This window comes from Dasypus novemcinctus, chromosome 1, assembly GCF_030445035.2.
Source record: "Dasypus novemcinctus isolate mDasNov1 chromosome 1, mDasNov1.1.hap2, whole genome shotgun sequence".
NCBI lineage: Eukaryota > Metazoa > Chordata > Mammalia > Cingulata > Dasypodidae > Dasypus > Dasypus novemcinctus.
The window spans coordinates 47,638,853-47,654,889 of NC_080673.1; the positions used below are offsets into that span (position 1 = coordinate 47,638,853).

General features: G+C 39.1%; 1 protein-coding gene across 7 annotated transcripts in view; it reads left to right on the forward strand.

Moving 5' to 3' along the window:
• The window catches only part of SLC10A7 (solute carrier family 10 member 7), a 278,259-nt gene that overhangs the window by 182,971 nt on the left and 79,251 nt on the right, over positions 1-16,037 (forward strand). For all 7 annotated transcript variants that reach the window (XM_004456494.4, XM_023588241.2, XM_004456498.5 and 4 more), the window contains one exon: positions 14,181-14,216. In XM_004456494.4, the coding sequence (XP_004456551.1) occupies positions 14,181-14,216 (36 nt within the window). The remainder of the gene's footprint in view (positions 1-14,180; positions 14,217-16,037) is intronic.

Below are 16,037 nucleotides of genomic sequence, written 5' to 3' on the forward strand. Positions count from 1 at the left end.
GGCTTTGTAAACTGTGGCAGTTTATGAAATCTACCTGAGACCTGCATAATAAGCATTACCTCCAGAATGACCTTCCAATTCACTTTGAAATCTCTTAGCCATAAAGACTCTATTTTATTTAATATCCTCCGATCCCCTCCCTCACCCACTTTGGTCAAGGTTTTTCTTCAAATATATCGCTGATTAACACTTGGCAATAATCCCTCGGTGTCAGGGAGGCCCATTCCTGGGAGTCATGTCCCATGTTTTATCTGTTCTGCAGCAGTTAACAAGTCCCTCCTTTTTAAAACATTCTTGCTCTTTGGTTTTTACGACAATGCGTTTTTCTGGTTTCCACTCACCTCTTTGCTTCTTTTCAGTTTTCTTTGTAGATTTCTCCTCTTCACAAGGGCTCTGTCCTAGACCACTTCCCTTCTCACTAAACATACTCTCTCTTTGCACTCTTGCCTACTCCCTTTGGTTTCAGCCACCAAATATATGCTGAGGACTCATGTATATTTCCTGTCCTGACTCTCTTCTGAGTTATAGATCCATATATCCAATTATCTCTAATTGGAGGTTGTGATGGTTAGGTCATTGTGCCTACAGGGTCAGGTAATTGTGCCCAGTTGTTTGGTCAAGCAAGCACCGAGCTAACTGTAATAAAAGGGCATTTATGGACTTTAGTCACCATTGACTTTACTGTAGTGGTTAATCATAGATAGCTGGTTATAATTACATCAATCAGGGGGATTACCATCAGCAGTGAGTGACACTTAACACAATCAGTTGAATCCCTTAAAAGGGAAAGTGATTCCAGCATTGAGAGAGAATTTCCCAGCTCTTCTTTGGATAGCTAACATCTCCCAGAACTCATCAAGAATCTTCACTGGACTTTCATCAGAGCTCCTGGTTGCAGCCTGCATGTGGAACCTGTACTTGTGCATCCCCACAGCTGAATGAGAGACTCTGATAAATTTCTTACTATCAGCAGGTATCCCTTGTTGATTCTGTTCCCCTAGAGAACACTGGCTATTACAGAGGCCTTTCAGACACTTCAAAGTCATCATCTTCCCCCAAGAAATATTTATCTGTTCCTCCTCATTCTACCCTGGCTCAGTAATTGACTCTACAATCCACCTATTTGACCAAGAGTCACTTAATTCTGAAAACTAAAAAAGTATACATCTTTCTTTTTCATCCTCTCCCTTCCCACTATATTTAGTTAATTGACCAGACTACCTCACGTATACTTTTTGAATCTATGTCTCTTTTTCTTAATCACTAAGATTCCTCACTTAAACCCCAAATCAACTCCTGCCTGAATTACTGCATAACCTCCCTTTGATCTTCCTCCCCTTTAATCTTTTCTCTAAACAGCACCCAGAATGATTATTACCTAAACACAAATGACATCATGCTGTTGTCATATGGCGCCTTCCACACCCATGCCTCTGAAGATCTTTCAGTGGCTTCCCCTTGCTTTGCAATGAAGCCCCAACTACTTACCATGGATTAGTAGGCCTTCCACAGTCTATTTTCCAGCTTCATCTCTTACAACTGCTCCCCTCACATTCTACTCTCCACTTTTAGTTTCTTTATGTTCTTATTTGCCTCCAAATCTTTTATACAGCTTCTTCTCCCTGCCTAGGTTTTCTCTCCCTCCCTTTTTTTCTTCTACTTCTCCTTTGCCTGGCTAATTCCTACTCTTCTTTCAGTATTTGTCTTAATTGCCCTGACTTCCCAATTAAACACTCTTATACCCTTATAGCAAGCAGAGATTTTCATTTCTGAGCACTCATTTTATTGCAATTAGTTGTCTGTCTTCTCTAAAATTTAGAGAATATTGAATATGTATGTCCCTGTTACCCTACTCCTCAGCGTCTAATATGGTCTGGCAAAGAAGTCACAAGTTAGGTATTTGTTAAATGTATCAGAGACAGACTAAGATCTAAAGTGATAATAAACCAAATCTAATAAATTTATATTTGTATATAATTTTATATATCATTTATATATATATCCCTTAATTTTCCCTTAATTTTGATCTGAAAAGAAATCACTGTCTTGTGAAAATAAGGTGGTAGAGGTATTTGTTAAATATAACAGAGACATATTAAGATCTAAAATGATATAGGCCAAGTCTAATAAAATTATATGTGTATGTGTAATTATATATAAATTATATGTAATTATATGTATGTTTATATATAATTATATATATATATATCCCTTACTTTTCCCTTAATTTTGATCTGAAAAGAAATCACCATCTTGTGAAAATAAGGTGGTAGAGACATTTCTTAATATAAAGGTTGAACTTAGGGAGGGACAAGATAGTGCAGCTTTCCATAATGGAGCTCCTTTTGGGCAGGGACCATTTAATTCACCCTTTTCCTTCAGTATCAGTGATGTCTGATACCTAATTAGCAGTCAATAAATGTTTGTTTAATTAAATATAATGTCATCGAAACAAGGTGGCTGCCACTCATATAAGGCTTCACAGGGTGTCATTGCTTTACTGGGGTGGTCACAACGTGGGAAGGAGTCCTTGGCTTTGCAGGTCTAGTCACTTACTATCATTAACATGCCCTCATGTGGTTGTGTCCCAGGAGACTGTGTTAACTAGTCAGTGTGTTTTCTCTCCATCAAATATGCTACTTGTGTTACTGGATTTTGTTTAGATTCTTGGCTATGCTGCAGAAATGAATTTCAAGAGCACTCTAGGTGAATTAGGTCAGTAATTTATTCAGGTAGGGAGGGAAGAGAAATGAGAGAGAATAACAGAGCAGGGGCCCCAGGTAGAGAGGAAGGGACTGAAAAGTGATAAAGCAGGATGATTTACAGACTACAATTCCCTATTGTAGGTTATAAATCCCCAGGTTTACTTGCATGGCCACATGGCAGAGAAAAATGGTTGAGAGCTGCATGCAGAAGGCAGGAACAGGTCCAGAGGCAAAAGAGCGGAGTGTGTGCAGGGTCTGCTTTATAAACTGTTAATTATTCCACCCCTTTACTAATGGTAGGGGGGGCCTTTCCAGCTGTTTGCTCTTTTGATTGATCACCTCACCCCACCTATCAATCCCCCCCACCCCACCCCACCCCGCCCAGTGAGGACCCAATGATAAAGTCCTTGGAGAATATCTGGGGCTTTTCCTTGCTTCCAGAAGTCTTTGTTCTGGATGGCAGAATCCTGGGGGTGGGTGTCTTCCAGCAGCCGTCTCGGGTGTTACTGATGTCCACGCGGACTCTCTGCCAGATTCCAGATCTGTCTATTGATTCCCTGTCTTACTGCCCTGCTTCATTCCCCCTTCAGAGAGTTTAAACCTTTAATCTTAAAGAGGTGTTGAAGGGATATGATCTTTCTTCTGTAGCTATTTCCTGCTGGTTTGGGGCTGTAGGCCCTACCTAACAAGGTGTAGAACTCTCTTGCTATTTTATCTCTATTAGAAGAAGATGTATCTGGCATCCTGTGTGACACTGGATGAAGTCCCCATATGGCTAACAAGACGTTGATTCTGGAAGAAATACGCTTAATTAGAACTTTGAGAATATATGGCCTTACTTAGAGGATACTGGACCACAGAAGTAGACAAGGCCAGGTGCCTGCAAAGTCTTCATTTTCCCAAAGTTGATGGGAAAGAATATTCTTCCTTCAGTAGAATGGAAAGAAGCTTTGCTCTTTTTAGTTAAAGTACAGGAGATGAAAACAGACAAGGTTTCTTAAAAGGATATCTGGTTTGCCCTTCCCCTAGCAATAGGCATTTGGGCTCAAGTTAGAGGGAACAGCTGACTTTGTTACAAACACTACTTTGCCTTTTCTCTTGCAGAGGTTTTTCAGGCCATCCAATGACTGGCATACATATATCCCATCAGGTGCTTCTGGTGAGCTGGTACTTTCTTGGGCAGCTGGCTTCACTCAGGACTAGTGTACCAAGCTGGACATTCCTTTAACTTTAATAGTTGTGGGAATGATCAGACCTACAGAGTAAAGTCCCTTACATTTTGGCTCTAATTGAGCAGTTCCTGGTAATTTCTTTGACTCTCTTCACCAGGCTTTGATTTTTGAAAACCTATTTGGCTAAGCTGGTATAGGGGCATCTTTCCCCAGAGTGGCTTGGTGAAGTCCATGAAGGACTTCCCACCGCATTTCTCCTGGCAGGTAGACTTGATTATCCTTAACAAGCCACCCATTAGCTTCCAGGGTGAATCCTAGGCTAGCTGCCCTGGTTGGTTCACCCTGGGTATACTGTGGAACTTCAAGTACTGGTGCAGGTGTTGGAATAAGGGATAGGAAGGAAACCTTGGTTTGTGCTGCCGCTTTAGCAGCTAGGTCAGCTCAAGCATTTTTTTTTTGGTATAGCAGTGTTTGTCTTCTGATGCCCTGGGCAATGCATAACTGCTATTTCCTGAGGTAATAGTATGGTTTTTAGTAAGTTTAGGATTTCTTGCCTGTGCTTAATAGGTGACCTATACTTCGTAAGCAAGCCTTATTTGCTATATAGCAGAGTAAGCGTGAAGGACAAGGAAGGCATACTTAGAGTCTGTGTAAATATTAGCCCGTTTCCTGGCTGCTAGCTTTAAACTTCAGGTAAGGGCAATCAGCTCTGCCTTCTGGGCTAAAGTTCCAGGGGGACGAGCTTTAGCCTCTATATTTCAAATTGAGAAACCACGCATAGCCTGCCCTTTAAATTCCTTCTTTAACAAAACTTTAACAAAAACATTTGTGAATCATTCAATGTTTGGGTTCACAAGAGGCTCATTTTTTAAATCTGGCCTGCTTGAGTAGTTTTGGTTAAGAGTTTTAAGGCAGGAGTGGAGAAGGTGGCCCTCAGGATCTGACTTTGGGCCCTCTACTGGTAGTAGAGTGGGTGGGTTGAGAGTCTGACACACCCTTATTTGCACCTCGGGGGTCTCTAGCAAATAAGCCTGGTATTTAATTAACTGGCTATCTGTAAGCCACTAGTGGCTCTTGGCCTCAAGCACATCCTTCACTTGGTGATGGGTGAAGACTGTGAGAGGTTGCCCCCAAGTTAGATTGGTGGCTTTCTCAATTAAAAGGGCTGTTGCCCCCACTGCTGTCAGGCAAGGTGGCCATTCCTTTATCTTATAGACTTGTTCATTAACTACTCAGAAAATTTATTAGACATATATCTAGAATAGGATGTAAGTACAGTACTTAATACTAATTAATGTACTACTCAATGCATAAATTTCTCTTTGAGCTGTAATTAATAGATTTAAATTTCAGGTTTGCAATACCATATATGTTATCTCTCCATGGGAGCAGGCCATAATGCCAATTGTGTTTGAGTTCTGCTCACAGAACTCTAGTGATCATTGCTCCACTTGGTATGTCCTTTACACAGTGAGTAAACCACAGTACCATTGACCCTAGAGAGAGGCTAGGACAGTAGCTTTCAGTATTTCACCAGCCTGGTGCATAGCACTCTTTGGCACTATGAAAAGTGCCAGTTTGGAGGTGATACCCATTGTACACTTGGCTGTACCAAGCCACCATTGGTTGCTGCAGGAGTTTAAAACTACAACATAGTTTTCATTGACCTCAGGACCACAACTAGTTATGTAATAGATACTTTCATTGTTTTAGGAGTTAGTGGCCAACCTAGCCAATAACTCAAATGGAGAGGCAACCTGCAGTATATTGAAGGCTTGGTTTGAATGCACAAGAGTTTAACAATGCTGAAGTCTATCTCTTGAACAACTTTGTGAAATTTCTCCACATTTTCTAGTAGTTAAATAAATTCCACTTGGGATTTATGCATTAAATCTGCTCACAAGACAGTATTGACATTCAAAGACTCATTTTTAGGTTACCTTTCACCATTACCCAATTTGTAACAGGTGAACCCCAAATCTGATTTCCTAGGCACAAGCAAACTGACAAAGTTAAACGGATTTCAAAGTTGAACACAAGGTTATACACAAATTAAAACAAAAGAGAGAATTTTATACCTTTAGCATTTTAAGGAGCCCTTTGATCTTAATTGATGGCACATGAGGTTTCTTTATATTGATTACTATTTACAATTTTTATAGGCACAACCAAGTTTAAACTAATGGAAGTTTGAGGTATATTTTCTCATTTCTTTAAGGAGACACAACATGAGGTTTCTGGGCCTCAGAGCTATTTCTATTTGTTCTTTTTCCTTACACTGGTTTAACTGGAATTCAGGGTCCTATACAGAGGCTGCTCTCAGCTATACTGTGGCCATATGGACCAGCAGTAGGCAGAATTTCCTGATTCCTAAGAGACTTCTTTGGGGAGTTTGCTAGTATGCTAGAGAGTGTGCTCATTATTCTAGGAAGAATGAAGAAGCACCTTTAGTTGATTGTTCTGGCGTCTCAGAGTCCTGGTCTGACTAAAATTCACTGTTCCACATAATTTGGAGCAGAAGCCCTGTCTCAGCATCCTGAGAATTTCAATTTTTCAAAGCTTAACAGGCTCACAAGCGTTCTTATAGGCAACCTAGGTCTTTGGAGTATCTGATTCCTGATATCAGATCAATGAACCCAAGTCAAATTGGTGGGAGGCCTGAGCAGTGGCCCCAAACCAAAGCACCTGAGACATCTGTTCCAAGGAATATTTGACTGCTCTCTGAATGGATGGGCCCAAGGAATGGGTTCCATTCTGTTTCCTGCTCTGGTTCTTGGCACCCCTACATTCCAGGATCTGAGACCAACTTACCCAAACAGAAGTTCCTCCATTAAATCTCAGAAAATGATTGGCTGCTCTTTGATTCCTCCCACCCTAGGGAATCATAGATCCCTGCTGCGGGGCATTCCTGGGGCAGTCCTGGACTTGAGAGCAAGGCTGAATAGATTTCAACCTGAAGCTGGCAAGCCGAATAGTGCTCTTTCCTCCTATCCTTCCAGAAGTCTTAGATGCAGTCTTAGTTCCATGACTTTGCTGTCTGTTAGTTCCCCAGTTAAACCAGCCATCAAAAGGCCATTAAGTGATTAGAGGTTAATTGTTTTAGCTAACAGGCTTTGGGGCCCTGAGACAATAATTTCTTTACTAGATAAAGGCATTATTCCAGTTTCTCAGTTTTTAAAATATTCCAAAGCATTTTAACACAAACCTGCAATGAGAAATTCAGTAGCAAGAAGTAGAAAGGTAAAACATGAGTAAAGGTAAATTATGCAAGGGTATCATGGCCTGTGACCACCTTGGGGAAGGGAATTTCCATAGCATTCATTTTGGCTTTGCCCGCCACCTTTCTACTTTATTCCCCCAGGTAGCTGCGTGTGGTTAGATAGGAATGCTGCTTACAAAGGAGTGGACCTGGTGGGATGGGTAAGCCTTCGACTCTCCACCATTGCCATGCACCCCCTAGCAGAGAAGGCAGGAGAAGGTAATGGCAGGCAAGCCTGAGGACAAAGACTGGCTGTTAAAATGGCTTGAAAAAGAAGCTTCGCAGGGCCTGATGCTCTCTGGGAGAACCTCTGTATTGGCAGGGCTATGATTTAAGCCCCTGCCCTATGACCCAGCCATCTTGGCTGGGGTTAGATTTTAAAACCCTGGGTATGGGTATGCAGTGCAGATACAGAGAATTCCTGAGCCCCAGCCTCTACTCTCCTGGGATTACAACCTTTGGAGCCTCATAGGCAAACCTGTTTAAAATAGAAAACCAAAGGAAGGCATTAAACAGGCTGTAGGCCATAGTTTCACTTACCGATAAACTCCCGGTTGGCTCACCAAATATGTTACTAGATTTTGCTTAGGTTCTTGGCTACGCTGCAGAAATGAATTTCAAGAGCACGCCGGGTGAGTTAGGCCAGTAATTTATTCAGGTAGGGAGGGAAGAGAAATGGGAGAAAATAACATAGCAGGGGCCCCAGGTAGAGAGGAAGGGACTGAAAAGTGATAAAGCAGGATGGTTTACAGACTACAGTTCCCTATTGTAGGTAATAAATCCCAAGGTTTACTTGCATGGCCACATGGCAGAGAAAAATGGTTGAGAGCTGCACGCAGAGGGCAGGAACGGGTCCAGAGGCAAAAGAGCGGAGTGTGTGCAGGGTCTGCTTTATAAACTGTTAATTATTCCACCCCTTTGCTAAAGGCAGGGGGATGGTTTCCAGCTGTTTGCTCTTTTGTTCAATCACTCCGCCTATCAATCCCCCCGTGAGGACCCAATGATAAAGTCCTTGGGGAATATCTGGGGCTTTTTCTTGCTTCCAGAAGTCTTTGTTCTGGATGGCAGAATCCTGGGGGTGGGTGTCTTCCAGCAGCCATCTTGGGTGTTACTGATGTCCACATGGACTCTCTGCCAGGTTCCAGATCAGTCTTTTGATTCCCTATCTTACTAGCTTGCTTCACTTGGAAAACAAAATTATTATTAAACATTTTTTGTTTTTGGTTTTTCGTGGTTTTTTTTTGTTTTGTTTTGTTTTGTTTTGTTTTTTTTGGTTAAGCATGGTCTCAAACTAGGGAGAATTACCTGGATATTTTTGGTGGTTAGTGTTACCCAGCTTAAACAGTCTGATGTAATCATTTGACTGTAATATACTGTGCCTGATAAACAAAGCTGAATGGTTGTATCAGCTGCTAAGACACCTCTTCCCTTGACAGAATGTGAGCATACTGCTAAATTTTTTATTTGGGGATATTAAGGTACTTATTACTCTGTGAAAGTCCACTTTTAAAAAGGAAGTATAGGCAGAAAATGGGGAGGAGGCTCTAACTTGCTAATCAACCATCACTTTCTTTCTAACCTTTCAACTATATATTTTGACATCCATGCTTATGAGTTCTTATTTTCTGAGGACCATATACCCTAATCATCTTGTTTCAATTGAGGTGTCTTCAAAATCCCCCATGCCATCCCCTTTATAGTTTATTGTTTAGGATGTGTTAGTTGATCTCACTCATTACATATTAGTTTGACACAATTTCAGTCTTGAAGATGAAGCTCTTCTCTAAGTTTTTAGGATATCACTATGTACTGATCCCAGGACAAAATGTGAAGAAAGCCTGGGTGTTTTGGCTGACATTATCTTAATTTTTAAAAAGTGATCTTTGCATTAATATAAGGGAAGATTTAAAGTAAAGGAGCTTTAAAGTATAATTTTCAAAAAGTCAAAAATAGAACTTTCTTAGAAATATAGAATGAACACATCAAACATTTATTTAATTCAATAATGAGGGAATCAGCAGAATGGTAAAGTTGGTTCTATGGAGATTAAGAAATGAGGCTTATATAGTCCATCAGAAAGGTGTATTGAAATAAATTTGCTAAGTTAGAGACAAAACTGGTTAATGCCTACAAGGCAATAAATCCATAACCTTTGTTATTATTTTTTCTACTAGGCAGAAATCATTTCTGTCTCTCGTGGATAACACTCTGTAAGTTAACATGTAATTTCAGAGGCTGGGCCTTAATCAATAGTAAATAGCAAATCAGACAAAGGTGTATCTCTGTAGGTAATGAAATAATCCTTGGATTGGCCTGCTACACACTTTTGCCATATGACATTGAAAGGACTGGCAGTCCTCTTTTTGCCTTATTTCCAAATCTTGGACAGTGTTTATTAACTAAGGGTTGTGGGTGAGAGTATGACTAAGGCTCAGAACCCTGCCTGCCCTAGGAGGAACTCTGGGAGCCACTGAGGACCTTCAGCCTGGAGAAGACTTAGTGTAAGGACCAAAGTGCTAACTTCAGCATTACTCTTAAAATATGACCCAAAGGAAATAGCTTAAGATTGTAAAGGTTTTATTTGCACTGTTCAAAGAGCATCATTACAGAGCTGAAGGAGAAGGAGCTGAAGGAGAGGTAAAGCTTGTTTTAAATTGCTGTAAGGAGAAGACTGGGCAGCTATGGGAGTGGTTTGGGAGCAATATAAGAAAGTGCTTCCTGCTTGTGAGAGTGCTTCAGCCAGGACATTGTCTGCCTTGACAAGAAGAGTGTTTCCTGTTAATGACACTTTCTGGCAAAAGCACAGCCATGCCTGGTGAAGATGTTAAGAGATAGAGAGAGGGTTCACACTTCAGATGAGGACTGGACCATGGGAACTCTAAGATCCCTTGCAAACAGGTGCTGTCATTCTGTGAAAATGGAATCTTGTTAACAAGAAGTCCATAGGGGTAATGCCCTTTAATTAAAAACAAGGAGAACTTTTTCTAAGACTTAACAGTCAGTATCCTAAGAAGTCAGTTTTATTATCTATAACCACTTTGGTAGTTGTAGCAAAAATTTGATAACATTTTCTATCAAAAACAAATCATGTGTTCACTTCAGCTTTTCTGTTTTTACAAGTTCAACTGCTGAGAGAAGAAATTCCACAGTTTTATTGTTGTTGCTTGGTTTTATTTGTATTTTAATGTGACACAATCTCAGTGTCCTCAGATTTGACACTTTTTGTTTCCTTTCCACTAAAGTCATTGAAATATATTCACTCAGTCATCCACATCAGAAGTGTATATGGATTTTCTGTTAGTTTTTCAGAAGGCAACAAAAGCTTTTTAATTTGATGTCTTCAGGTGTTGCAATCGGAAAGCTTAACACAGCACCCTAACTTCAAGGATACTGAAATTATGTCTTGACCTTGAATCCGAAAGGAAAGGGGTGACATACTATGCTAGAAGTGCTTGTCTACCACTTTTTTGCTTTTTTATCCACTGCATTTGTATAGGATTTGCTTAGAAAAGATGAGGAAGAAAGAATCAAACTGAGTCTTCTGTATAACCAGGAGGAAACAGCATGCTTACTTGACTTTCTGGTTTTCAATGGTTGTTGCTATTAACAGTTTAAAATTTTAGTTCACCCTTTTTACCACTGACATTTGCAAAACCCTTGATTTGAAAAAGGTATCAGAATCACTTTCTCCATGTCACATTTGTTTCATGCCACAAAAGACATACTGAATCTGAAATTCCTCTCAGGCTTACTTGTAACATATGACCCTGAGGAAACTTTAAGATCGCAAAGATTTTGCTTGCACCATTCAAGAGCACAGACTCTGGAATCAGGGACACATGGATTGAATTCCTGGCATTGACTTTTATTGTTCACTTGGTCTCTCTGAGTTCAGTTTTCTTACCAGGTGAATGGGGTTAATAATAATACCTAATTCATAGGGCTGTTGTGAGGATTACAAAACATAACATACATAAAATCCTTAGCATAGTATCCCATGCAAATTAATCCACAAGTGTTAACTACTGTTATTTTAATAATAATGATAATGGCCCCACAAAAACTTAATTACTGTGCTCTTGTCAAAGTTAATGGCTTAGTGGCTGACTCATTTCCTAATACAACTAAAAAGTAGATTTCAGCATTATATAAAAATTCAGTCTTAGTTAATGAACTTGAGTAGCCATTCTTGAGAAAATAATGAGAGATCTTAAATCCAGAATTAGAAAATAATCATATTCACTAGGAAATGTTTAACGTTTTAGAAACATATATATTACAGCTAAGTCCTTGAAGGAGGTGCAAGAGTATATCGGTGACTATACACTTGAATGAATGGTTTATGCAGTTAATACTGATCTACTTTCCAGTATGAGGTCATTACTAAAAGTCAGTTTTGAATTTTGAGATCAAGATCTGGTAGCCCCACACTAGTAACTAGCCCCACACCAATGTCATAAGCAGTTCTCTGTAGAAAACTGTGCTGCTTGTTGAAATCTGCTACCTAGTTAGCAGTGGTATGGTGGAGTAAGTTCTAGATTTGGAAATGAAAGAAACAGACTCAAGTCCAGGCTTTGCCATTTATTTGCTGTATGATTTTGGACCGGTTGCTTAAATTTTCTGAACCCAAGTCTCCTCATCTATAGAATGGGGCTGTTATGTAACTTAATTCACTCTATAGAGAAGGATCAACTTTTAAAACGTACATGAAAGTGCTAAGGCAAAATGCCTTTAATATTAGTAGTGGTATTATTAATATGATTCCCATTCCACTATTGCAAAAGGAAGTAAAATGGGCATCAGGAAGAATATGCACCATATGACATCTATATGGCACTGACTCCTCTAATACCACACTAATGTCCCCTGAGTGGTAATAATGCTCAACCTTTTTAACGGGTAAAAATTCTTGACCCATCACAGATACCATGAAATGTTATAAGTGCCATCAATATCCAACAATTAACATTAATACATATTTCTATTACCTTTTTCTGACTTTAAGTGAATCCATACATAACAAAGGGAAAACCTTTTGGTTAAGCTATAAACTAAGCCAAATCCATTCTCCACCCATTACACCCCTCCTTTAAATTCTTCAATTGTTTCCCCTTGGTAGGTTCAACTCCAAGCTCCAAGCTCCTTTTAGCATCCAAGGCCTTTGGTAATCCAGCCTCTGACTCCTCCACTTCACACTTTCCTCTCTGTCTTGCTCAACTCTTTGTAGATCCCTAATGCTGCTACTCCTTTGAACATACCTTTCCCAATTCCTGAAATACCTTTACCCTCTTTCTCCTGGGTTAGTGTCCTTTATTTATGCAAACCTTGTTAAGTGTCTCTTCATCATGATCTCCCAAAGAGAAATAATTACCTCCTCTTTCATACCATGTTTCCCCTTGCCCTCCTGTATTTATTCTTATGTATCACTGTGTGTTGAACTTTGGTCATACGTCAGTGTCCCATACTGGATTATTAAGCTATTTAAGGTCAGGTATCACGTTGTATTCACCCTTGAATCTCCAGTGATGAGCACACTACCTGGCGAACAAATGGTTGATCAGTAAATGCTTAATTGACTTGAAATTGGATGGCACCCATGTAGACTGAAGCTAGTCAGATATTCTCATTTCCACACAGGCTTGTAAAGTTTAGGATTCCTCCTAAAGTCTGTATATTCCATGCCATTGAAGGACAGTAGCCCTTCTAAATTAAGTATTATTTTGGCAGTTAAGACATTTAGTTCTACTGAATGTGAACCTGTTTCATAGATACCAGTGGAGTTGATAAGCCACAATATATGTTTTAGTGAATAGATTTTAAAATATAGCCCAAATTAAAATGTTGTATTCTCTTTTGCCAATTGCAAAAGTTTATACAATAAGCAAACCTTTACTCTGTTATTTAATAATAAAGCAAGTTTATGTATGGATATTCACATGTTTGTATGCCCAAGAAAGTCATGGTAGCAACATTCATGTAAGGTAAGCCTCTTGGGCCACATCAAAAAGAATTTACTTACTATAATGACAAAAGGACTTCTTTATCAACGCCAAAAGGATCTTTCTGGTCTTGGGCTCACCCTACCCCTCACCTTTCTGCCTCTCTCTCTCTCTCTCTCTCTCTCTCTCTCTCTCTCTCTCTCTCTCTCACACACACACACACACACACCTCACCATAAGACTCTGGAATTTTAAAGTTCCAGTAGAATTCATTGATGAAAATTTGAAATGCTTTTTCTTGTATAAATCATAACAAAGTGTTGAGAAATAAGGGAAGAACTAAGAGAGGCAAATAATCATATGCTGCTCTAAAACTGAAACCTGTCATGCTAAATCCCAACTCAAACACCTAAAGATTTGCCTTCAAGAAACCTAAAAGCTTGTGTACTGCCTCATCGGCAACAGCCTCAAACTGTTCCCTGTCATCGAAGAAAACAAATCTTTTGCTCGTTTTTGCCTAGGGGAGACAAAGGGACCGAGGTGGTCCTATGTGGCAAAATTAGATGAAAGACTTGCATTCTACCATGGAGACATGGAGTCTAATCAAGTGAAATGAGTTTTGAGATCCCAGCTCATTTCCTGGGGGAGATCAGTTCACATTACAAAATCATGACATCTCATTCATCACAGCTGACGTGGTCTTTGCTCAGGAGAGGACCCCAACTGGGACTAAACCACCTGTCTTCTCTCGAAAAGGGGCACTTTATCCAAGTTAGAGTTGAAAGCCTTGGAGTTAGAAAGCTTGCCAGCCACCAGCTTCCACCCTGTGATACATATGCAATGGGGAAGGGAACTTAAGTTTAAAAAAAGAAAGATGAGTTTAAGGAAGATTAATTGCTCTTTTAATGATACCAAAATACAAATAATTGTAATAGAGATCCTAAGACACTGTTCTAAGGAGACCCAAGATCAGAACTCCCTCTACTTTATCTCCTGGCCTTTATTAGTAAGAAGGATGAACAACTCATGTATCAGAGTTTAAAATGGTAAAGACAGTGTCCTGATTTCCAGGTCAATAACTGAATATCTCTTTTGTTTCTTTCAGGGCATCATTATAACACCCCTGCTACTGCTGCTTTTTGTGAGTACTTCAATGTTGTCTTTAATATATTTTTTTATTTTTAAACAAATCAGTTTTATTGGTGCATATTAATAAAGCATACAGTTAGTCCAAAGTGTGCAATCAATGGTACTCCATATAATCACATAGTTGTGCATTCATCACTTCATCCATTGTTAGAGCATTTTCATTAGTTCAATAATATAATAATAATAAAAAACAGACAAATAAGAAAATTCTTCACCTCTCAATCTCTCTTTTCCCTGCTGTACATCACTGCTATTTCTGGCTATTCTTGCACAATTATTTATTAAGCAGTTTTATTGAGATGTATTCACATACCATATGATCGTTACATCTTTAAATATATTTTATTCAAAGTCATCTACAATGGTTTAAGAAAGGTCATTAGAATAAATTGAAATTTGAATTCTTTTGTGCTACTTTGTATCATATTTTGAATTATTCTTCCAGTTGAGCTGTACTGAGTGATAACACTCAGACACAAAGAATATATGTGGTCTTGGAAAAAAGGGCACCATCAGGACACACTTATTTGGTTAAATGATTTATTATTACAAATTAATGACCTATGAGACACAAATGTGCTACTCTTTATTTTCTCATTAGTAAAATTAAACTGGTTGATAATGACCCATTGTACATTGGTGTGTGTTTGAAAGAAAGAACCCTGGACCAGGGAAATCTGAAGTATGGGTTCCAAGGTACTGAGAGTAACTAGCTTCCTCACCCTGGAGAATACTACCTCAATTTTCTCATCTGTAAAATGGGAAACAGTAACACCCATCCCTGTCTATCTACCAAGAATAATGAGACTTGCTTAAGAAATAAAATTAAAAAAAAAAAAACACAAGCAGAAACAAGCTACTGGTTAACCAAACAAAACTTGCCCTGAAAGTAAGTTATGCTAATTAGCTGTCTTATTTCTTTTGGCACTAAGCATATGAGAAATTAGATGAAAGATTATAAGAGAAATTAATGTTACCTCATGCTGAGAAAAGCATATGTAATCATAAATGATACCTAAAATATTTTATGAACTGCACGTTTTTTCATGCATACATCTCCCAAGTATAAATCATTTCACTTATCACTGAAATGTACTGGGGATGCATTTCTGGGAGTGAAATATAACTGTTTGACGAGCACTATTTGTCAGTGAATTAAAACTATGGGGAAAATTTATTTAATTATAGTATAATTACCCAAGTTGGAATTCAATTAGAGTAATAGAGTGAGGGACCTTATTTCTTACAAGCTATGTAAGAAGTAAGGAAGGATAGAAATTCAGAACAGTTGGATTCCGCATCTTTCATGAAAACATTACCTTCATGTACTTAAACTTTAGCCCTTGTGAAATGCTAGCTCCATACAGATAAGGTAAAAAGATTTAACTCATCTTTTTCGTGACCTCAGATTGCAGGAGCAATTTCCCAGGAACAACCCCAATGCAGGCCAGTCTGAGGTCCCCATTTGCAATGTGTCAAGGATCTTAGTGTAGCTCCTGGCATCTAATTAGTGCACAACAAATGGCAGTTTTCACTGCACAACCTAGGTTTTTCCATTGCAGAAGAGTGATGTCACTTTTTAAGAAGGACTGGGAAGAAGTTACTGCCAAAATTAGGTGGCTGAGATCCAGGGTAGTATTTTTGAGTGTATCAGAGTTTAGAATGTCTTGGACCCTGTTTCAGTTCATGATTAAAGACGATGAGTACTTTTCTTCCTTTCCTTGCTATTTCCATACCATAAGAAATTTTCTCAGCTCACTTATATTATAGTATCACATTCATACAAGGTTTCCCCCACTCACAGATCCATAAT